Source organism: Mustela nivalis (genome assembly GCF_964662115.1).
Source record: "Mustela nivalis genome assembly, chromosome: 17".
Classification (NCBI taxonomy): domain Eukaryota; kingdom Metazoa; phylum Chordata; class Mammalia; order Carnivora; family Mustelidae; genus Mustela; species Mustela nivalis.
Window position 1 is genome coordinate 14,878,457 of NC_139036.1, and position 24,285 is coordinate 14,902,741.

Genomic DNA, 24,285 nt, shown 5'->3' on the forward strand with positions numbered 1-24,285 from the left:
CGGTTTCTTAAGGTGATTCTTACTATCTTTTGTCCCCCACACTCTGCCTGAACATGAACTGCCCTTCAGCGGCTGGGTCTCAATTGCTCGGTCCCAATCAGAAACCCTGGACGCAGATCGGAGTGGCTGACTTCCAAACCTTTATCCTCACCTCGGTGAATAAACTGGGCTACTTTCTGGAACTCTTTTTCCAATAGTCCTCTCGATGTCAGGGCTGGAGTCCCCAGACGCAGTCCACTGGGCCGCAGTGCACTTTTGTCACCTTCAAGATAAACAGGCTCTGTCCCTGGGCTGTACCTGACTCCCCACTGACCACTGTGCATTTAAGACTCTTAGCCAAAAAAAGTGGCCTGTGGATGGCGGCTGTTTCTAGGAAGCAGAGTGCTGCCAACTGAAATGCCAGAGACAGGAACAAAGGCACAGGAGAGAGCCGCGCATTTTGGCCACTGTACTGAAACAGGAGGTTGCTTTCCGTGTCAGCCCTTGCAATGCAAAGCAAGGTTAGCATCTGTGTTAGGTGCATCACCCACATTCTTACAACCCCCCGAGACATCTAGCCTGTCCCAGAGGCCCCTGCTTCCCTTACCCCAGCCCGTCTCAGTCCCTCCCTGTCACCAGGAGGGTTTGATCTATGTCGGAAAGAATAGGCTGGGAGACAGCCACGATGTTGCCCCCATGTATGTACCCCCTCCAAAATCCCTTTGTGTCTGTCCCCTGAGCCCAATTACCATCAACTAGAATTTTGGCCAAAAGAAATGTATTTGGCCAGGAAGATTCTTACCTGGACAGGTGTTCTTATTACAGGCAATAGAACAGGCTTCTAGAACCTTCTCAGCCCTTCCGCCATCTGTGCCTTTGGAACGGAGATCCACGAGGATCAAATGGTTGTCAGAACCACCTAGAAAGCCAAGTCGGACATGTATGAATAGAGAAACTTGATTCCATGCCAAGTGAAGGAGTCTCCCTCTTCCTAAGAAGCAAGGGTTAAGGCTGAAGGAGGCCCAAGAAGAGGTCAGGAAGGTGAGCACCCCACCATGTGTGCTGGAAGGCTTTAATCCCCTGCTAAACAAAAGATGCTCCAGGGCTGAAGGGTACAGGCTAAGGGGAACCCCCAGTGGCTTTCCAAGCCCACTGCTGTGCCCCTGCACCTGGCACAGGACAAGGGCCTGGCAGCTTGTCTGGGCAGTGACAGCTTATTTAGTGCCACTGGCAGATCCCACTGGCTCTGACAGATCACTTGGAGTTCCCCATGTGTCCTGGAACTCCATCTGCAAGAACCCCTCAAAGGCAGCCTCAGATAGCAAGGAGTGGCTGACTTTGCAGAGCACACTGGAAGTGCCAGGCTCTGCTGGGCTGCCTTGCATTTTATCCCTAATTCCGCCAGGTTGACAATGTTTACACTGTTATCAAAGCGGTACAGATAAGGGGTGCCTGGGTGGCTCAGTCGGTCAAGTGTCTGACTTCAGCTCAGGTCATGACATCAGGGTCCTGGGATCGAGCCCTACATCGGGCTCCCTGCTCAGCATCTGCCCCTCTCCCTCATACACACACAATACCTCTTTTGCATAAATGAATAAACTCTTTACAAAATACAAAAAAGTAATAAAGTAAAAGCCATAATTCGCCAGGCTATTGCGAAGTTTCAATATGGTGCCATCTGTAGCCCCCCACAGACCAGGTTATCACAAACTCTGGCTTACGAGTCACCATTATCTACTTCTGCCATCTGCACTGTGTCCTCAGAACAGAGTGAACTAGGGGTGTGGGCAGGCCTGGGAGCTCAGGAAGGTGGAGACGTCTCTCCTGAGACCCCTGTGAAGCCTTGGGCAGCGTTGGGCTGCCACGTGCCAAAGTTTGTAGCCAGAGGGAGTCTGGTCTACAGTCAACCCCGAGACTTCCAGGGCTTTCTTACTGACAGACATGGAGGACAGAGGAGAAAGGAAAGAAAGGAAGTGCAGAGAACCAGAGAAGAGTGCGCCCCAGGATTGCCGAGGAGCTGGGGGCTGAGGCTTCAGCACCACCCCAAGGAGCAGGGTACCTGTTACCACTTTGTAGCCCAGCTCCATCAGGGTCTGCGCCAGCACCTGGCAGTTGGCCACCACCTGTCGCTGGTAAAGTCTGAACTCGGGAGTCAGAGCCTGCTTCAGGGCCACAGCGACCCCTGGTGGGAGGAGAGGATGCGTCAGAAAGGCAGGAAGGGACCAGGGGGTCCAGGCAGAGCTAGCTGGAGTCAGAGGACACCCCTTGCTTCCACTCAGGCCTCCTTGTCAGTGCCCCCCAAATGGTATCTATTTTTAACCCTACAACTACCCGTCTAACCCTGCAGACCTCTCCTTTTCGAGGAGCATGGAAGTTTCATGCTAATATGATTACCACAGGGAAGCTGTTCTGCAAGATGGATTTTACCATCCTTTTTAAGCTCAGTGTATGGACACGAGAACTCAGCTGCCCCAGATGCTTCTGCTCTGGGGCCAAATTATGCAAATCTCCCTTCTAGAGGTCAGGGGAGAGGTGCCAGCCTGTTCTACCTGGGCATCCAGACTCCTTTGTCTGGTCCCTTGTTCAATCCCAAGGGCCGCTGAAGGGGGCACAGTCGTGAAGGAGAAGGCAAAGTAAGCATTGCCATGTGCGGGTCCCGAAGCCACTTGTCAGTGTTGGTGGAAATGACTAGAAAAGGCCCAGAGTGGCTGGAGAGCGGGTGATCCCATCACCCAGAGGTTGGAGAAACCAGACTCAGGGTCTGGAGGCGTAAAGGGGGACTGGGAAAACACCCTGTGGGAAATCCGCAGGAAACCCTCCCGCCCCCTCCCCACGTCCCCTCTCCCCTCTTAAGAAACACCAGGGCTTCTCAATGGAGGCCCTATGTCTTCATCCTGGGCTTCTCTACCAAACCACTCTGTTCTACGGAAGATGCTAGAACGACTCTGAGATCACCACACATCTCTTAAGCCATTTGTACAGAGAAGGAGCAAGTCACTGGCAGCCTACTGGGAGATCTCAGTCAGCGGTGCTAGGGGTGGGATGTCAGGACAAGGTGACTTGTCCTCTCAGGGTTCGCACACTAACCGCTCACCCCATCTGCTGTGTTGCCTCCCAATTGTTTAATTCCTTTCCTGCTGTTTCCTGAATAGGACAGTGCCATGGATGATGGTGCTCCCTACCCCCAAGCGCCACCTGAGGCCTCAGGGTTGGCTCTGGGGACGTTTTACCAGCAATGGCGTGGTTGTGGGGACCACCCTGCAGGCCTGGGAACACAGCAGAGTTGATGAGCGACTCTAGGTTGTACAGAGTCTCTTTACCCGTCTTGGGATCCACGCTGCGCACTCCTGGATGAAGGAAAACAGCAGAATGGGAACATCAGCCGGGCTGTCACCTGTTTCCTCCCCACCGGGACTCCAACTCACGCCGGCTGCGGGGCCCTAAGCACAAGCTTGGTCTCTAGTCCTGAGGGCGAGGCCTGGTCCCTCATGCTGTAGAGCTCAGGGGCCCTTTGCTTGCAGAGCAGTCCTGACCACCCTTTCCTAGATGAACCAAAGGATAAAAATTTCCCTCCACCAAGACTTTAACAAAGACTATGCCTCGGGCACATTTCCTCAAAGAGGCATCCAAGATAGCAGTCTTCCCAGATGATGACTTTGAAGGAGAGAAAACTCATTTGCATAATGATATATATTAATTATATAATAACGGCTCTAATGGGGACTGGGAGTCCTTTCAGAAAAAAATGTTAATGCGCTGTAGTAACTAATGTCTCTTACAGAGCTTCTTGGGAGCGATGAACCGCTTGAGGCACTTTACATAAATTAATTAATGAATGCTCCCAGCACTGGTCTGAAGGGACGGGTGCTCTTATTAGGATGCCCACTCTGGAGGTGTGGAAATGAGGCACAGAGAGGCTGGACAACGAGCCCAGGATCACACAGCGTGGACGTGGCAGATGCAGGAGTCACTCAGGCTAGCCACACACCAGCGGTCCGTGGGAAGGAACACACTTCCCAGCCACGTGGGAATGGCTACCTGCCTCAGAACTGTTGACACAACAGAAAAAGGTCCTCAGAGACAACAGTGCACTAAGAAGGCTCCTGGGCACGTGGGCATATCCAGCCCCAGGGAAGAGGGCCAGACAAGGAGACCGCAGGGGAGAGAGACTCCATCGCGCGGGGGGGGGGGGGGGGGGGGGGGGTTGTGTTTCTCTGTGGGTGGGCATGTATCCGGTCTCACCACAGGCCAAATGATCTGATCAGAACCTGGCTTTCCCAGGTGTGGGGATCCCAAAATAAAGGGAGTTCTTAGACCTGTGGGCTACAGGCATTCAACTGAGAATCCTCACTAAAAGAACTACAGTGGTAACTGTAGTTTATACATCAGTGTCTTATGGTTTGTTTACTGTGAGTCATCCTCTGCAAAATGCATGCTCTACCAGCGTTAAGTTTGCCAAAGTACGGCTGCACCGTGAGGGCTCTCGTAGCCCCTGGCCAGCCATGCACACCCTCCATTCACCTCTTTTAGGAAGGACTAGTTGACCCACAGCACAATACCTTTCCTCTTTCCCCAGCACCAGCCACCCAAAGAATGAGGCAACAGCTGTGCTCAAAGCTTGCTTCTAGATCTCCTCTGCAGCCCTGCCACTGCCCTCTCCTGTGTAGCTCCTGCAGGAACCCTTCAAGGGATCCCGGTTTTCTTAGCTTCCCAAACTGAATATGAACCCCAGAGGAGAAAGGCCAACACCAGCACCCTGCCAGTACCTCACCCCCTGGAGCCCACCTTTCCTGTAGAAGATCATGCCGGCTCGGCAGCCTCTCAGGGTTTTGTGGGTGGTGGTGGACACCACGTGGCAGTGCTCAAAGGGTGAGGGCACCACACCAGCTGCCACCAGCCCGCTAATGTGCGCCATGTCCGCCATGAGATACGCCCCATTCTCATCTGCAATCTTCCTCAGTCGAGCGTAGTCCAGGTTTCGGGAATAGCAGCTGGTTCCTGAGACAGCAGGGGTGACACAGTCAAGACCTACGCATGGCCAGCCGAGAGTCGCCCGAAGTGCAGACCTGCAAAGCGGCCTCTGGATAGGCATATCCGACAGCCTGGAAATTTCTCCCTCTAACATCCCTGAGAACGGAAATGGAAAACCACCTCCCCAAAACATCTTGGTGCCAAAGGCCACCACTCTGACCTGCTTTTGAGGTCAGAGGCCTCTTCACGGTGGTTGGGACAGCCGCTAATTATTATTACCTCCACCAATTAGACGGGGGTTAACATTTCTAGATGCTTCTAACAGTGATATTTATCCTGAAAGAAAAGAATCTACTTAGACCCCAGAAGGCCAGCCCTTCGGACAGGGACTAGCAGTGAGTCAGGGAACATCTCCACGTCTTCATTTAGTAAGAGGCATGAGGGGCGCCTGGGTGGCTCAGTCACTGGGCATCTGCCTTCAGCTCAGGTCATGATCCCAGAGTTCTGGGATTGAGCCATGCATTGGGCTCTCTGCTCAGCGGGAAGCCTGCTTCTTCCTCTCCCACTCTCCCTGCTTGTGTTCCCTCTCTTGCTGTGTCTCTCTCTCTCAAATAAATAAAATCTTTCAAAAAAAGTAAGAGGCATGGGAGCTGCTGACAAAGGCGGTTCCTTTACCCCCCACCCATCACCTGCGATAATGAGCTTCGGGTGGAAGAGGCGGGCATTTTCCTCCAGTTGGTCATAGTTGATGTAGCCAGTGTCTGGGTTCACCTGTGGGATGTCACAGAGACCGGGGGCTCAGGCAGCGTCCTCTGCCACACTGGGCCTGCCCTCCCACTGGAACTTGAGCAGGCTATCAAGGTAAGATGACTTTCTGCACCTGCCCAAAACCTGTTTGCTCCCCTCCACCACGGATGCAGGAAAGCGGTCCCAGGATGGGACTCAAGGACGAGATGGGGTACCAGTGTGTCTGGCCTGCACAAGTAGTGTTGACAACCAGGCATCGCTCACAGGGGCAGGATGCCCTGAGGGGTCCCCAGAGGAAAAGTGAGCTCCTAGCCTAGGGCTCTACCCGGGAGGACAAGGAACTAAAAAGCCACCATGGAATAAAAGAGGAACAACAAACATGCACCAGGCAATGCGGATGCTGAAACGCCATTACCTTTGGGAAAGAGACAAGCTGCTGCTAACAGCTCTTCTAGTCCAAGTACAAAGAGGCAAGAGAAAGAAAGAAAGACACAAAGATCAGAAGATGTGAAAAGCTGACATTACTCACAGATAGCATCACAGCATGCCTGGAAAATCCAAGCTTCTGGTGGCACACTATTAGAATTAGTAACTGAATTTAGCAGGGTCCCTGGATGCTGGTCAAAACCCCAAAATCAGTTACATTCATGCATATAAGCAACAAAAAGTAAGAAATGAAGTGTTAACAACATTAGTTTCAAAAGCCATGAAATATCGAAGCTATATAAAACTTCCACACATAACATTTTTTTAAAGATTTATTTTAGAGAGAGTGAGTGTGTGAGCAGGGGGAGGGGTTGGGTGGGGGAGAGAAGGAGACTCCCCGCTGAGCACAGAGCCCCACCTGGGGCCTGATCTCATAACTCTGAGATCATGACCTGAGCCAAAATCAAGAGTCAGATGCTTGGGGCACCTGGGTGGCTCAGTGGGTTAAAGCCTCTGCCTTGGGCTCGGGTCATGATCCCAGAGTCCTGGGATTAAGCCTCTCATCGGGCTCTCTGCTCGGCGGGGAGCCTGCTTCCCCCCTCTCACTCTGCCTGCCTCTCTGCCTACTTGTGATCTCTCTCTCTGTCAAATAAATGAATAAAATCTTAAAAAAAAAAAAGTCAACCAACTCAGCCAGCTAGGTGCCCCCACACAAAATATTATTCAGAGAAATTAAAAAACACATAAAGTTATAGTGATTAAGGCAGCACATGTTTGTGGAAGGACAAGAACAGAAGAGAGCCCAGAAACAGGACACCTAGTGACAGAGGGTCATCTGATTGAGGACAACAGTGATGCTGCAGGGAACGGTTGGTCTTCCAAGACGTGGAACTAGGTCCACAGGACATCCACGTGGAAAAATGTTGTCTGGATGCCCACCTCACTGCTCCCCACAGAAATCAATTTCAGACAGGCTGTGGATCCACGTACCTGTGAAACATCAAACATTTTTCCCCTTTTTGGCAACACGTGTCTTAGTAAAATCAGCGTATTGAAGATGCATTAAAGCATTTGTGCCAAGGGGAAGTAAAAATCAAAGGCAAAGATTTTAGGGGTGTGGGGCATGGGAGCTCTCCAGAGAGGAGGTGGTGGGACGAGCCCCTGCCCCCGGGGGTTTCAAGGCTCGGGTCCCGTGGCCACCCTCTCCAGTGAACATCATTACGGAAGCTTGTGTGCAACCAAGACCTCACTGGAAAGGCAGGCAGAAGGACTGGCTGTGGTTCTGTTGCAAAAGGAATGAACTGCTTCTTTCCAGTCACCTGCACTTGGCAGAGAAACTGTTACCTTGCAGAAAATCAACAGCTGACCCGCAGTGAAAAAAACAGACGTAATTCTAAAAAAATTTTTAGACATAATTACCTACCCCTCAAAATGTGTTGCTACTCTCCCTACCACATTCTACTTTTTAAACTTAAGGGATTTAAAAATTTTTTTTTCTTTTTTAGAAAATGCTAAATATTTGACAAAAGAAAACTCCGCTCCAAGGAAAACTCATGGGCATTTGTCAGAAACTGCAGAAGGGCCGGAGTGGTGTAGAGGGATGGGACGAGGGCCTCTCTTCTTTCACTTAGGACCTTCAGGGAGGGGACTACTTGGACAGGAGAGACAGGGGGACAGAAGGTTTGAGGTGCTGTTTCCCCACGGAGATGAAATGCCTAGCTATGTGTAGGAAAGTTGTCTGGAGGGTGAGAGCCCGCTGAGAGGCCGGGCAGGGAGGCAGGTTCGGGGGCAGAGGTGAGGCGTGGCAACTGCTGCTGGAGGCCAGGCAGGTCTGTGTCTCCTCCCTGCACACGGCCGGTGCCCCTTTGGCAGGTGAGCTGTGTCTCCTGCTGCCCAAGCTGGCCAAGCTCCCAGCCACTCCGCACCCCTGCAGACCCACCATCGCTGAACCTCCAGGCTGTACCCAAGAGACTCTTGGGAGAAGGGGGTCTGGGTGGCTCAGTGGGTTAAGCATCTGATTCTTGATCTCAGCTCAGGTCTTGATCTCAGGGTCAAGAGTTGAAGCCCCACAAAGGGCTCTGCTGGGCATGGAGCCTACTTTAATTAATAAGGACATTGGGCTAGAGAGTAAGGCTGTGTGAGGCCTCATCTAAGATCAGAAAACAAGTCTGTGATTCCTCTCTGCCACTGTTTTTTCCACAGTGAAAAAAACTGTAGAAACCAGCTTTTGAGGGGAGCCTGGGCAGCTCAGTCGGTTAAGCATCTGCCTCCGGCTCAGGCATGATCCCAGCATCCTGGGATCGAGCTCCACATTGGGCTCCCTGCTCAGCGGGGAGTCTGCTTCCCCCTTCCCCATGTTCTCTCTCTCTCAAATAAATAAATAAAATCTTAAAAAAAAAAAAAGGAACGAAAGAAGGAAACTGGCTTTTCTGTTATACATGCAAAGGCTGAGCACTGTGTCATTACTGTCATGTTTCAAAATCCACCTTCAGGGTCAGAGCTGGCTGACGAGGATACCTGTGGCCAGAAATGCCTGGGCTTTCCAAGAAAAGCAGCGAACCGTCACTTGCACACAAAAAGCACACATGCAGTTACAAGGACCGAGCCAAAGGCCGACAAGGGTACTCAGCACAGGCCACAGGATGCCAAAATTGAAGGAACACTGGCTTGCTTTCCCTAAAGGAATAAAATCCCGTGTCTGACCCTCAGCCAAGCTCAAGGAAGTGCTGCAACCTTTGCACCTCATGGGACCCATGAACTAGCTGGGGACGGCCCATGGGACAACAAACGGCAGGAGGAAATGGTTTCTGGACACAAGGGAGAGTCACCATGCACAACGGCTTCCCCATAACTGAGTCTGCAGGTTACTGCCTTTGCCCCCATCCCCAGCATCAAGTTAAACACATCAGTCCACACATCGTCCGTATGCTGTTCCAACCCAGCTGTTTGTAATGACGAAGGCCCCACATGACTACGTGAAAGTTGCAGGCCGCGCCTGTGGCTCATAAAGGCTGTGGTTCACTGACAGATCTATGAGGGGTGGTAGGGTCCCGAGCACGGGGGTCAGCCTGCAGCTAAAATCTCCCCAACCCACCTCCCTGGGCTTCCGCTGCCCCCCCCCCCCCGCATGCTCCAAATGCCTGAGGAGTCCCAAGGGCAGGAGGGGACAGATAGCAAAAAGCAGGGACTTCCTGGAGCATCTCAGAACAGGACCACCTAGAGACCCCACTTACCTTATAGGGCATAGACTCAAAAAAGATGGACGTGGCAGAGATTTTCTTCTTGTCTGTCATGAACCCGTGGGTCAGGTGGCCACCGTCGGGCAGGTCCAGGCCCATGATGCGCCCATGCGGCTCCACTAGGGCGGTGTACACCGCGAAGTTGGCAGGGGAGCCTGGAAGGCCAGGCCAGAGGATGTCCTGGGAGGCCCCGAGCAGGCCCCCAGAGCTTGGCCACTAGGCCGTCAACCAGGAGTGGACAGAACAGGCCTGGCCCCCCACTGTGCAGCCAGCTCCCCAGAGATTCCCCCGCAGCAAACCCCAAGAATACAGGACAGGTGTGTTCAGGAGGGGTGGATTGGGAGGCGCCAAGGGCGATGGAGAGAGAAGCACAGACCCATCTGTGGGTCTCTAAGCCCCAGTAGGGGCTTGGCCCATTTTTCACTTCCGTTTAGGGGCTGTCCTTTTTGGGACTGCCCTCCGTGAACGCCAGCAGGCAGGGGACAGCCCAGGCCCGTCTGGATGTGGCAGTTACCTGAGTAGGGCTGGACATTGACCCCCCAGCTCTTGGGATCCAGACCATAGACCTGCAGCGCTCGCTTTTGACAGAGGATTTCCAGCTCATCGATGAACTCGGTCCCGCCATAATACCTGCAGAGAAAGCCGGCTTAGGCCCCCTGTGGCCCTGATCCTCTGTGCTTTGTAGAAAGGCCAAAGAAACTTCATGCTGGGACAGAAGAATGAAAGCTGAGGGGCAGTGAGAACGAGTCCCCCGAGACCCCACGCCACTCATCTTCCATCCGTGCCCAGTCGGCTTCATGACGGAGCGAGTACCTTCTCGTCTACAAGAAATTCCGACAGAGGCTGCATGGATGAACCCTGAGGACCTTGTCATCACGCTGAGTGACATCAGGCAGTTACAACCATGCGATCGCCCTTGCATCAGGGTCCAAGAGCAGTCAGAGCCCCAGAGCCAGAATGTGGAATGGGGCTTCCTCCAGGCTGGTGAGGAAGGAAAGGTTCTCCTGTTTTCTGTTTTAACAGTTCTAATAAAATTTTACTTGCTGTTTAATAATTAGTATGGAAATTTGTATGTTTTTTCTCTGAATTTTAATAATCGTAGTAACAACTCAGTAGACATTTTTAACCACGATGCCTTGTGGTTGGAGAAAACCTTAAAATTTTAAATTAGATATATATACTCTTTTTGGGGCACCTGGGAGGCTCAGTCAGTTGAGCACCTAACTCCTGATTGATCAGGTCATGATACTGGGGTCATGGGATCAAGCCCCGCATCAGGCTCCCTGTTCAGCAGGGCGTCTGCTTCTCCCTCTCCCTCTGCCCCCCCCAACCCCACCCTGTGCTGGCTCACACTCACTCTCTCTTGCTTTTGGGATGCCTGTGTGGCTTAATTAAGCGGCTGCCTTCGGCTCAGGTCATGATCCCAGTGTCCTGGGATCGAGTCCCACATTGGGCTGTTTGCTCTGCAGGGAGCCTGCTTCTCTCTCTGCCTATACCTGCCATTCTGCCTGCCTGTGCGCTCTCTCTGACAAATAAATAAAATCTTAAAAAAAAAAAAAACAGATAAGTCTTTTAAGAACACATACACACACACACATACTCTTTTCATCCTAGTAAAGAACACACAGCACAGAATTGATATCTTAACCCTTTTCAAGCCTAGTCCAATAGCATTAAGTACCTCACGCTGCTAAGTATATTACCAGTGTTGTGCAACAGACTTCTAGAACTTTCTCACCCTGCGAAACTGAAACTCGACACCCGTGAGGCAGCAGCTCCCACTGCCTCCCCACAGCTGTTAGCAACCAACGATCTCCGCCTCGCGATGGTCTTGACAGTTCTAGACAGCTCTCAGTGGCATGAGGCATTATGCACTTTGGAAACTGGGTTACTGCACACAGCACAAGGACCTTGTGGTTCACCTTCCATGTAGCATGTGACAGGAACTCTTTCTGTTTTAAGGCCGAAGGGTGGTCGGTTATATGGATCATCACGTTTTGCTTATCCATTCATCCACCCACGGACTTGTGGGCCCCTCCCAGCTCTTGCTATTGTGAATAATGCAGCCACAACAGAGTGTGGGAACTGGGAGGGGCTTCATGGAGGGATCTGGAAGGTCCCTTCCAGCGTTACATTCTCTGCTTTGTCACCAAAGAAAGATGTGGTGTCCTCCGAGCTTGAAGTAGAGCCACCCATGACTGGGGAAGGGTGATGGACTTTCAGGAAGGTCAGGGCTGCCAGGGGACTTAGCAATTAGCCATTTCCCAGGGAAGCAAACACAGGATGGGGATTCATGGTCACGATGAGACCCCAGTGCCCCTGCCTGCCTTGCCCCAGATCCCTGCAGAGGTGGCAGGGAGCTCTGGAAAGACCGTGCAATCCTGGTTCTGCTCTTTACCGCAGGACTTGGAGCTGCCTCCTTCACCTGCCAAGTCCGATCCTTATCTGGATAGGGGGTGAGAGGGCTGACTTTGCAGTCAGGCTGCAGGATACACGAACATGACTGTGGTCACGCTCAGCCTGATGCCTAGACCACAGCACTGACTTTCACTCTCCATTTGAAGGCCACTGTTATCTCTCCCATTGCCAACAAAGACAGAAGCGTTTTCGATGAAATGATGAGATGGGGTCAGTCAGGTTAGGGTTAGAATTAGCGCCAATGCCCCAGGCTAAGGACTCACGTTCACGAGTCCATCCACACTTCACCCACCAGCCACAAGTCCTGAGCCACCCAGGCGACCCAAACCACTGTCCCCCTTGGCCACAAATTTGGGGGTCCCTACAACCTCCTCTCAGGCTCATTCATTTCACCAGAATAACTCACAAAACTCTGGAAAGAAGTCCCTGAATGTCAGTGAGTCTCTGCCTCCTCATCTGTACCACGTGGAAAACAGCCCCCCCTTGGGGCTCTCACGAAATCCCATGAGCTACTGGTTGTGAAAACACCAGGGGAACCCTCCAAGGCACAGAGGAGAAGGTAGTTATTTAGGGCAGGAAAAAGACTGTGTCTTCAACCTTGGCCCTTCTCCCGAGAGCTTCAGGGGCATCTCAGTGTTGAGCGGCAGGCAGTGGGCTGAGGGGGACCCTTCTTTTCCCGTGTGCTTTGGGACACAGATATGCAAATATGCAAAAACCATACATCAGATTCTGTGATCGCCATCTTTGCTGATGACTATAAAAAACCAAAAATGACTAGAACTTCTTGTGGTTCCCAGGGGGAAGGAACTGACCAAATCCAACATTTCTAACACAGCCATGATGGAGTCTGGTGTTGCTTCCCAGTCACCCCTGACAGAAACTCCATAACTCACAGAGCCACAGCCACCTTCCATGACACCCCTCACAGCGCTGACCTTTCTCTAGAGCCTCAACAATGGCCCAGCAGCTCCAGACTCCTTAGGGACTGGCCTGTTATTCTAGAAAGCCCCACAAAGGGACTGCTAAAGACAACGAGGACAGCTGCTCCAAGAACATGGGCGCTGCCACATGCTGGGAATTGCAAATGAGTTTCGGCAGGAGCGGAACAGGAATCCCCTTGTTTTAGTAGGCTTGAGACTGACTCAGTAGTTCCCATCACTGTGTCAGAAGCAGGCCTGTGATGGTACTCACATACCTCTGGCCTGGGTACCCCTCAGAGTACTTGTTATTTAAGCAAGAGCCTAGGGCCTCCAAAACTGCCCGGCTGGCGAAATTCTCTGAGGCGATCAGCTCCAGCCCAACCCTCTGCCGGTTACTCTCTTTCTTGATGATGTCGTAAACCTGATGAGAGAAAAGGGAAGGTGAGCAGTGAATGTCTGGCTGATTCAGGTTAGCATTTTGCTCTGATCCAAGCCATAACCGGGGGCACCTGGGTGACTCAGTGGGTTAAGCCTCTGCCTTCAGCTCAAGGTCATGATCTCAGGGTCCTGGGATGGAGCCCCGCATCAGGCTCTTGGCTCAGTGGGGAGCCTGCTTCCCTCTTCCCCCTGCCTGCCTCTCTGTCTACTTGTGATCTGTCAAATAAATAAATAAATAAAATTTTTTTAAAAGCCATAACCTAGTAAAGAGATGGGACACTAGGACAGATTCATATTTTGCCTACAGAAGCCAACCGAAACCCAAACAACCCAGCTGAGAAGACTCCCACAGCACTTAGAGAGCCCAATGCGGGACTCAATCCCAGGCCCCTGGGATCATGACCTGAGATGAAGGCAGAGGCTTAACCCACTGAGCCACCCAGGCGCCCCTCCCACAGCACTTAGAGAAGAGATGAAATCTTCCTTGGATGTTAGCACTCAGGGAGGAATTCACAGAAGACAATGAATTAAGGGAAACAAAATGACTGAAGAGAAAATGCTCCTTCAAATAAGCATCCCACTGAATTTTTCATTTTGCACCCTCTTGTTATTTTCATCCCTACATTTCACCAAGGTTCTCCCTCCCGGAAGTTTATTCCTTGTTCTTCATCCTTCAGATAAAAGTAGCTTTGGTAAACCCCCAGAGGCAGAAAGTAGGCCAGCAGTGGCTGTGGGTTGGGGAGTTTGGGCGGTGGGGGGCAGTACAGTACTGCTTATGGGTTTTGGTTTCTCTTTGCAGGGGGATAAAAATGTTCTAAAATTGACTGCAGAGGCGCCTGGATGGCTCAGTGGGTTGAACCTCTGCCTTCAGCTCAAGGTCATGATCTCAGGGTCCTGGGATCGAGTCCTCCGTCGGGCTACCTGCTCAGTAGGGCATCTGCTTCGCTTCTCCCTCTCCTCCTGCTTGTGTTCTCGCAAATAAATAAATAAATAAATAAACAAACAAAATCTTTAAATAAATAAATAAAGTTGGTTGTGAACATATGAAAACCACCAACATACGCACTTTAAGTGGGTGACTTACATGCTAAGCGAATGATCTCTCACCTCTAAAGCTGTTATAAAAACACATGAATAAGGAGTGCCTGGCTGGCTCAGTGAGGTAAAGCCTTGCCTTTGGCTCAGGTCATGATCCAAGGATACTGGGATAGAGCCCCGCCATCAGGCTCGCTGCTCAGCAGGGAGCCTGCTTCCTCTTCTCTCTCTCTCCCTGCCTCTGCCTACTTGTGATCTCTGTCTATCAAATAAATAAATAAAATCTTTAAAACAAAACAAAACCAAAAACAAACCACACAAATTAAAAGATGCTTCTCGATGTCTAGATACCTGAACTGGAAGGAAAGGGTCAGATGTCAGTGGCCCCTCCAATGGCCCTTTCCTCCGGAATAGCCAGAACAGTGCTCTGCCCTCTGTGGAAACCCAGAAATATGCCTATTCCCCACAGCAGGCTTTTAAAGATTTTTAAATTCTTATTTATTTTAGAGTGTGTGTGTGAGAGACCAGGGCAAGGAGCAGAGGGAGAAGACAGAATCCGAAGCACACTCCATGTTTGGCGCAGAGCCGGACTCAGGGCTCCATCCCACGACCCTGAGATCATGACCTGAGCCGAAACCAAGAATGGTACACTTAACCCGCTGAGCCTCCTAGGCGTCCTCCCACAGGGGACTTTTGGCCACTTTGTCAGCCACGATCCCTACACACAGCATTCTTACACTACCCGCAAGGCTGTCCTCAGTGGGGTTTACTTAGGAGTAGACCAGCAGACCTAAGTAAGACTCCCGGCGCCTCACCTCAGTGTCGCCGTCTTTCAGGGGCTGCGCCAGCATTTTATTATGCGAGGACCACAGGTCAGCATCCTTGTGAGTCCCATTGACTTCTGCCATCGTCGCGCTGGTTCAAAGTTGCCTGAAAATGGAAACACTCCCAGCATTAAATTTAATTAAAGCTGCTGGTTCTCCGGAGTTGCTGAAGGACTGACGCGTTTTATGGCCTTTCCCTCACACGTCCTGGTCAACAGGATGGCCTTCTATTGCACAACCACTGCGTGGAACTTCTGGTTCCTTCTCAAAGTGTGGAGGTCAGCGGGGGATCCCGTTAGTAGTGAGAACTCCCCGCCCTCCCTCTGAGGCCTGCCCAGCCTAGAGAGCCCGCTACCCGTCTTCCCAACTCTACCTTTCCTGGTTATGGGGAAGCTCCCCACCTAAACCAGGGGTCTTGAAGGCAAGAACCCAGTGTTACTCTTTTTATAAAATCCCACACAAAATGCCAGCCTGGCCATATATATTTGCCAAATGGCTGAATAAATGAATTGCTGATTTCAGTGTTATTCTTCCCATTTTTTTTTCTTTCCTTTTTTTTAAAAGATTTTATTTATTAATTTGACAGAGATCACAAGTAGGCAGAGAGGCAGGCAGAGAGAGAGGAGGAAGCAGGCTCTCTGCCGATCAGAGAGCCCGCTGGTGGGGCTTGATCCAAGGACCCCAAGATCATGACCTGAGCCGAAGGGAGAAGCTTTAACCCACTGAGCCATGCAGGCGCCCCGCCCCCCGCCATTTTTCAAGTAATGAAAATGAGACTCAGAAAAGAAAAAATCTCTCAGCCCCAGGCCTGCACAGCAGCTCAGCCATGAAGGATGGGCTCAAAACCCCCAAATACACATTCTGAGTGCCCCCAAGACTTCTTACTGTAGGAACTATGAGTGAAGGCACACACTGTTGCTTAAACAGACACCTTCCGGTAAAAACCACAGCTCAGATTGACACGTCTGTCTTTTTCATCAGAAAATGGCATCCCATGGGTGCCTTTGGCTCAGGTCATGATCCCATCATCCTGGGATCGAGCCCCGCATTGGGCTCCCTGCTCCATGGAGAGCCTGCTTCTCCTTCTCCCTCTGCCTGCCGTTCTGCCTACTTGTGCTCTCTCTGTGTCAAATAAATAAATAAAATCTTAAAAAACAAAGAAAAGAAAAAGAAAAGAAAATGTCATCCTGTTAAAAGAGCTGAGAGGAAAATGCAAGCTTCTGTACCCTAGGTTTCTGCAGAGGACGACAATTTGTGGGCAGTGGCACACCTACCAGTGTGAATGTTTAAATATTGACAGGAATCAACTTCCTTTAACCAATAGTTGGCAGCTTTTCAGGGCTTTTTCCATCAGTTTGCTAAGCTGTCATTTCAGGACACTCATTCACTGGCTACTTACTGAGAACCTTCCTGGAGGCAGTCACAGGGTTGTTACTGGGCACACAGTGGTGACCAAAACACGCAGGAGCCCTGCCTGGCAGCGAGCCCAACAGGTGACTTAACACAGTGAGCTAAAACGAGGAGAGCGGCATGGGGGACGAGAACGGGGTACTGGCATGAGCAGGATCACTGTGGACAGCCGGGTCAGGGGGGCCCTAGTGGAGGAGACAAACCCAGAGAATATCTAGGCTGAGAAAGAGCCAATCAGGAGGCAAGAGTCCATCGTCCAAGAGTACTGTAAATTAATAAGAAATATACATCCGTCTCTCCTCCTAAACCCCTTGCGATTTCCTGGGTGATAAGAGTGCCTTTTGTTCTACTTAGCTGACTCTAGGTGGGCTCCTGGAGGGTCCACAGAGACGGAGCAGGATCAGAAGCTTGGAATTTTCCATCCAGACTCCTCAATCTCCAGAGAGGGGAGAGGTCTTAGAAACGGAGTTAATGAGTAACCTAGTGTAGGGGAGGAAGCCTCCCTAAGAATCCCCGAAGCATGGGGTCTGGGGGGCTTCCCTGTACCCAGAGGGTGGCGCACCCCAACTCCAGGGGGACAGAAGCTGTCACACGTGGGACTGTCCCACCCCTCACCTAAGTATGTCTTTATCCGGTTGTTTATCTGTATCCTTCCTTTATGCTGTTTTTTTACTATATGATGAACTGGTAAAAGTAAGCAAATGTTTCCCCGAGTTCTACGGGCTGTCTTAGCAATGACTAAATCCAAGGAAGGGAGGGGGCTCGAGGGAACCTCCAATTTGTAGCCAAGTCCTACAGAAGCTGCAGGTAATGGGGAGACCACCTACTTGTGGATGGTGTCTGAAATGGGGGGCTGTCTTGTGGGACTGAGCCCTTAATCTGTGGGGTCCACGTTAACGCCAACTAGTACCAGAACTGAACTGTGGGACCCCCCCCAAGCCAGTGTCCCAGAATTGCTGACAAGCAGCAGCAGAAGTAACTTTCCCTATGCAAGCCCACATGCACACTCTCACTTGCTAGACAAACACACCCACTAAATAAAACAGCCCAAAAGTCCCAAGTCACAGTGATCCATCCCCCTTAACCTCCCTAGAGCTCGCAAGAAGGAACTACCAATAATTATTAACTGGGAAATTCCTCACTGGGGCTTTCAAAGCAGCCATGATTTTAAGTCCAGCACAGAGGGTTAGGAACAAGCCCCATCTGCAAGCACTTCGGCTTCATTGTAACACATGCTTCTGCAGCAACATCTGGTCTAACTTGCCAAGGGCAGGCAGGCAGCCTGGGAAGTGACCGGCCACGTGCCATGCTGCTGTCCCAGGGGGAGATGGGGAAAATGGTTGTGGCACTCTGCCACTGTTTTTCTCCGTTCTCTGTGATGATCCCTGCACTCAAGGATGGCCAGGACAACCCAAGGCTCTCTGCATCCGCCCACACACATGCCCTCCACAGGTGGTAACACCCCCCCCCCCCAAAAAAGCACAAGAGCCAAAACAGGCATTCTGGTTCTAAAATCTCGAAGACCAAGTTTCTTCTAAATATGGATTACTCAAAGAGGATTTGAAGGTTGTGGAGGCCAAGAAAAACAAGATTGTACCCACCTCGAGTCTAGCTCTGACATAAGTATAGCCATCTTGGCAAAGTGGAGGCTGGCACCTTGCACCCCCTCTCCACCCGCTCCCCTCCCCTTGGTAGTATGTGTGACATTCCTCGGCCACCCCCTGGCTGCCCTAAAAGAACAACAAATGGTTGACTTGCAGAGATCACAATCTTGCGGGACAGGAGTCTCCCTTGGTTTACAAATGTCCTTGAGATTTACAACAAAGAAGCTATCTTTTCAATAGCCCAATTTCCAGAAACAAATTATTCAGTTCCTTAAGCCCTAATGTCACCCTCCCCTCCATAAACAAAACTGAAGGAGGCTGAGGTAGAAGGAAAAGTAAATAAAGTTAAATTTCTTCTAAACTCAAATCTCACTAACAAGGACGCTTGATAGCAAGAATGTGACATTCCACCAGGAAACTCCCAATTGTCTTCATGCTAGTGCCTCATTAAAGGGAAAAATGGCCTTGGCTTGATAGTAGCCAGGCCTTCAATATCCTGACAGTCTTCTTGACCCTGATAGCCCTTCTGAACACCCACTTTGTCCTCACCCACCGCCGAGTCCACCCCTACTCTGCTTCTAAAAACTCTGACTAGAATCTGGCTCGGGGTCCAAGTCCCTACTCCGCTCTGTCGGGTATACTTGGGCCCAGGCTTAAGCTTGTCAAATAAACCCTCGGGTGATTCCATCGGTGCTTGGCTCCTTGGTCTCTCGGACACAAAAACTCGGGCCTAAGAAAGGTGACAAGCAACACAGAGAAGATATTGCTCAAACGCCAGATAACTAAAGTCCACGTGGAGCCCTCCTCCAAGGCAGGTCAGATCTAGTCATTCTGGGAAAGGCAATCCCTGGCACCCTGCTCAGGACAAGGAACAAAGTCCCCACCTGCAACTCCCCGCTCACTGGCTTCCCTTGGGCAGAACACTCAAACTATAGCTCTGGCTGCAAATCTTTTTCTTAGGGGAGATGCTAATTCTGAGTCAGTTACCTCTGAAACCCTGTGGGAGAGCAGCAGGCCGGGACATGACCCCCCCACCCCCCCATCCCCCCACCCTACCCCCGCCCTGGCCCAACCTAGGGGGAGGAGTTTTCTACCAATACAGAGCACTTAGTCCACGCCCTTCTTAAGCCCATACTCTATTTTTTTGTTTTTGTTTTTTAGATTGTATTTCTTTATTTCAGGCAGGATGGAGGCAGAAGCTAGCTACTGCAGAGCAGGGAGCCCAATGCGGGAGTCTCCCAGGCACCCCGAACCCATCCCTTTCTTGAGTCCAGATGAACCTTTTGGTTTAATCGTGAAAAAAAATTTTTTTTTTAATATTTTATTTATTTATTTATTTATTTATTTAACAGAGATCACAAGTAGGCAGAGAGGCAGGCAGAGAGGGATGGGGGTGGGGGAGCAGGCTCCCTGCTGAGTGGAGAGCCCAATGTGATGCAGGGCTGGAGGCTCGAGGCTCAATCCCAGGACCCTGAAATCATGACCTGAACCAAAGGCAGACACTTAACCCACTCTGCCACCCAGGCGCCCCAATCGTGAAGTTTTAATTCTTTATCCAGAGAGTTCAGGGCGCCTGAGTGTTACAGCTGGTTATAGGTCTGCCTTCGGCTCCGGCCATGATCCGGATTCAACTCCGCATCCGGCTCCCTGCTCAGGGGAAGCCAGCTTCTCTCTCTCCCTCTGCTTGTTCTGTCTCAAATAAATAAAGGAAATCTTAAAACAAAACAAAAAAACACAACAGAGTTCAAGATTCTGTTAAGCCAATTAAACCTACTACAGATAAAATCTATTGTCTACTAAGTCAATTAGACCTACTCTGTCCTGGGGCGATCTGAATTCCAGTAAGAAGGACGAAGACCTGGGATGTAAATAGCTAATTTATGGGTCAACTTGACCAGATTTACTGATAACCTGCGGGCTGATGAAACAAGAAACAGATCCTCACCCTGTGTACCTATTAAAAAGCAGAGGGAAAAGCATCCAAAAAGCTAATATATTTAGGCAAGAAATACTTCACATCTTCTCTTGAGATTTGGAGTTTGGCTGAAAAATAACATACCTTGAACTTTGTCCTCATTTGTTTTTGAACTCTGATAAAAGACACATACCATTTACCATTTTAACCATTTTTAAATTAAAAATCATATTTAATTTTTTTCCTATTTCACCCATTCACATCCCCTCTGGCAACGATCAGTTTATTCTATATTTAAGAGTCTAATTTTTTTTTCTTTGCTTGTTCGTTTTGTTCCTTAAATCCCACTTACAAGTGTAATCACTATAGCATTTGTCATTCTCTGCCATTTTGACCATTTCTAGGTGCAATTCAGTGGCATTAAACCATCACCACCACCTGTCCCCCAACTTTCTCCTCGCCGCAAACCGCAATTCTGGGCACCTATTAAACACCTCTCCATTTCCTTCTCTCCAAGCTGGTGGTAACCTCTCCTACTTGCTATGAATTTGACCATGTAAATGGAATCACACAACAGTCACGCTTTTGTGTCTGGCTTATTTCATGCAGAGTGAGGTCTTCAGAGTTCATCCATGTGGTAGCACATGCCATCTCCCTCCCTTTTAAGTCAGGATAATATCCCACTGTCTGCAGACACCACACACTACTTTCTTTAGACATTTTTTCATTATTGACATTAGGCTGCTTCCACCTTTAGGTCACTGTCAATGATGCAACCACGAACTTGAACAGATACCAAGTCCCTGCTTTCAATCCTTCTGCGTATAGACCCAAAGAGGAGTTGCTGGACCATAGGATAATTCTATATTTCATTCAAAACAAGCTTTTGATAGTTAAGAGATCCACTCTACTACTAGTATTAGCCTACAGTGACTTCATTCATTCCTGCAACACATATTTACTGAGCAACTCCTATGTCCCAGGCACTGAGGAAGGAACTAAGAATACGTGGGTCAGAAAGACAGAGGCCTTGCTTTTGTGAGGTGAGGACTAATAAAAAAGTAAACAACAAATATACAAAATAGGGTGCCTGGGTGGCTCAGAGGGTTAAGCCTCTGCCTTCAGTTGAGGTCATGATCTCAGGATCCTAGGATGGAGCCCCACATAGGGCTCTCTGCTCAGCAGGGAGCCTGCTTCCCCCGCTCTCTGCCTGTCTCTCTGCCTACTTGTGACCTCTCTCTCTGTCAAATAAATAAATAAAATCTTTAAAAAAATATATACAAGATAATCTAAGGTGGTGGTGACTGCCATGAGGCCAGTAAATGAGGGGAGGGCTTCTTTAGGCCAGGCCATGAAAGGTGTCTGAGCTAAGATCTGAATTGGGAAAGATCCAAGCTTCTGAGATCTAGGGTAAGAGCAAACATACCTTATCTTCCTAAATCATCCCTCACCTTTATCACCTTTAGCGCAAAGGCCCTAAAATGGTTAGAAGTTTGACTTGCTGAGGGCCAGAAATCAGGCCCATGTGGCTGAAGATTGGGGAACAAAGCAGAGACACAAGAGATGATACTCAGAAGCAGTGAGAGCCAGGATGGGAGAATAGATTCTTCCCTTTGACCGTGCATATTTGACAAGTTTCAAATGTGTTCTAGAAATCTTGGTCTTAAGCCATTTCTTAAGCCATCTGTGAAATCTGAAACTAACAACTAGAGAAACACAACCGGGGGAGATCAAGGCTCCCTGTGCCAAAAAGCAGGCGGGGGACACCTCTCCAGCTGGACCCCTCCAATCCTCCCATGTCCCAACAGTGAAGACCACACCCCAGGAAACTCCTAAAGCCAGCCTGACGGGTTCAATCCCACTCTCCACTTCCTAACGTGCAACCCCCCAGTTACTGACACCTGTTTCTCAGTCCCCTCATGTAAAACCCGGGAGTGAAGACTGTTCAGAGTGGTCAGGGAGAGTTAAAAGACACTGGACATACATGAGCACTCAAAACAGCGCCAGGCACACAAGGCACACAGTAAGTACCTAACTATCAGCTACTACAAAAGAAACGGAGGGACCTTTCAGCCATCTTTGTTACCACTCAGGCATCTGGGCTGAGCACCACGGGGAGGACACAGCCCACTGCAGCCGTGACTATCATTATAGTGCTGGATATTTCTGTTGGGGAAATTGTCACTCACGCATGGCATGATATTCGCCTCAACCCCATGGAAAGAGGCCTGGAAAGTGAATTTACTTGCCAAGGTCATCAGCCTCCCCACGGCCCCCAATCTTCCCTGGGCCTTTGTCACACAAGTGGAACCAGCCAGAAGTCTCCTGAGGGAACGACCCTGCTGAATGCCACCTGTGTGTCCCATGCGCAGATTTTGTGTTGCCCGATTTACAGAGGAGGAAACTGAGTCAGAGCGTTAAGTGGTCTAAGGTCCTACAATGTAGTCAGAATCTTAACTCCGGTTTACTTTTAGTTCCAAAGCCCTTTCCGTGACCCTGCTGAATTAAAGCACAGACTGCCCACCTCCAGGGCGTGTTCCCTCAAGTAAGAAATTTAAAATATGATTCCCTAAGAACCTGAACTGGCGTTTCCAGTCTGGCAGCTGCTTGACTAAAGACACATGTGGTGTGCTGGCCTCAGCAGATCAAGGGTCACTTGACTTCCAGGACCTGGAAGCACAGGGCACGGGGCCAAGAACCCCACAGTACAACGCTTGTCTCCTAGCACGGGGAGGGGGGTGGTGTGTGTTACAGATTGCAGACAACAGGCGCAGCTGCTCCCCCGCAGGAAGTTGTTCGCACTCCCAAAAGCAGAGCGACCATATATGCAAGGCAAGAGCGCGCACTCTTGGAGAGCTTCCGTTGGATTCCGGGCTCTGCCATTTTGCACTCTGCAGGGTCGCGCCTAAATCGGGTCCTCTCGTCGAGCCTCACCTTCCTCATCTGTAAAATGGGCTACGTGATAGCACTCCACCTACAGCTCGGTTGAGGGCATTCTGTAGCCCCGTGAAGGGCGCGCTTGAACTGAAAATGCTCTGCGAGAAAAGGGCTCAGTGGGGAGCGGCTACCTGATCAGCTGTAAGCCTCCACATCTGTGTCAAAGGCTGAGCCCACCACCCCTACCGCACCGACCCGTGACCAGGCACCGGGCATCCGGCCTTGCCGCCCTCCCGCCCCACACCTTTTCCGGCTTCTCAGTGCTGCGGGGGAAGCTCGGCGGCAAGGCGCACAAAGAGAGCGCACACCCGGAGAGCGTCGGGGACACCAACGTCCTGGCACCCGAAGCTGCCCACCTACCGGAACAGGGTCCCGCACACCAGCCCAGCGACCCTGAGGCCCCACGCTGCTGCCGCCACGGCCAGAGTCCGAGACCCACCGGCCTGCGCTCGACTAGGTGCCCACCACGTGACACCTACCCCGCGAGTCCGGAACCCAGAACTTGGCGCGCCCAGGGTTCGCGAACCACTCGGTGCCGGGCGCTCGCAGCCCGGTCCCGCCCCCGGAGGTGCCCAATCAGAGCGGCAGCCCCGCGCCCCCAGGCGCTGGCGCTACTGGTTGCAGCGGAGCGGTGGGCGGGGCTTCCCGGGACGGGGCTGCTCCTCCCCGCCCCGCCTGCGCGAGGTTGCACAGGGCAGTTGCTGACTTAATCCTGGTTTCGGCCTGGGGGCAGGGGTTTCCAGGGTATCCGCAAAGGGCCTGTCCCAGTGGATCTGGGTAGGCCGCGGAATTATATTTGACATTTGCATTGTCCTATTTGCAGTTTCGCGCAGTGATCATTTAAATAGGACAAACGTGGGTTCGAATTCTGATCCTATTACTACGTATGAAGTCCTATACCAGTCATTTTACGGGAGTTTCATATTTCTTAACTTCGAGTTGGACATAATTTCATCCGCCTGACAGGTCTCCCAGGAGGATTAATAGACATATCTGAAACCCTTAACATTGTACCTGACATAAGGTTTCAACAAGCATTAGCCATTTTTAAGAATAATAAAAACCACGGGGCTGCACAGTATAGGGAAAGGAGCTGACAAAGATTCTCTCATTGGCCGAATTCTAGTCACACCCTCCTGAGAGCACACTCTTTTGCAACTAAGGCTTCTGGGCTTCTGTGTCCAATTTTAGGAAGAATTCAGCTAAGTCAGTTTAACCAGAACGCCCCGCCTTCACTGCTAACCTTCCATATCTGGATTCCCTGTCCTCCACCATTCTTAGTGATGTCAGAGTACCCTGGCCTGATTAGTTTAGCCAGATTCCCCCCTTAGCCCTGGTGTTTGCTCTTGTTAATTTACCACCCACTGACATCACTTCCGCCTCCTTGGCTGTACATTCCTCATTGCTCAGGCTATATTCAGA

The 24,285-nt window shown here is 50.7% G+C and overlaps 1 protein-coding gene across 2 annotated transcripts in view; it reads right to left on the reverse strand.

The window, feature by feature from the left end:
• Positions 1–23,439, reverse strand: part of SHMT1 (serine hydroxymethyltransferase 1) — a 24,873-nt gene extending 1,434 nt beyond the window's left edge. The window contains exons 1-11 of one of the 2 annotated variants that reach the window (XM_082706889.1): positions 23,343–23,439; positions 14,989–15,103; positions 12,976–13,121; positions 9,877–9,992; positions 9,357–9,517; positions 5,640–5,721; positions 4,765–4,977; positions 3,210–3,326; positions 2,039–2,161; positions 782–898; positions 152–262 (exon numbers count right to left, since the gene is read on the reverse strand). In XM_082706889.1, coding sequence (XP_082563015.1) covers positions 152–262; positions 782–898; positions 2,039–2,161; positions 3,210–3,326; positions 4,765–4,977; positions 5,640–5,721; positions 9,357–9,517; positions 9,877–9,992; positions 12,976–13,121; positions 14,989–15,081 — 1,279 coding nt within the window. In that variant the 5' untranslated portion in view covers positions 15,082–15,103; positions 23,343–23,439. Of the gene's footprint in view, positions 1–151; positions 263–781; positions 899–2,038; positions 2,162–3,209; positions 3,327–4,764; positions 4,978–5,639; positions 5,722–9,356; positions 9,518–9,876; positions 9,993–12,975; positions 13,122–14,988; positions 15,104–23,223 lie in introns of both variants that reach the window. The other variant, XM_082706888.1, reaches the window with a different exon arrangement.
• Between the last annotated feature and the right edge of the window lie 846 nt (positions 23,440–24,285).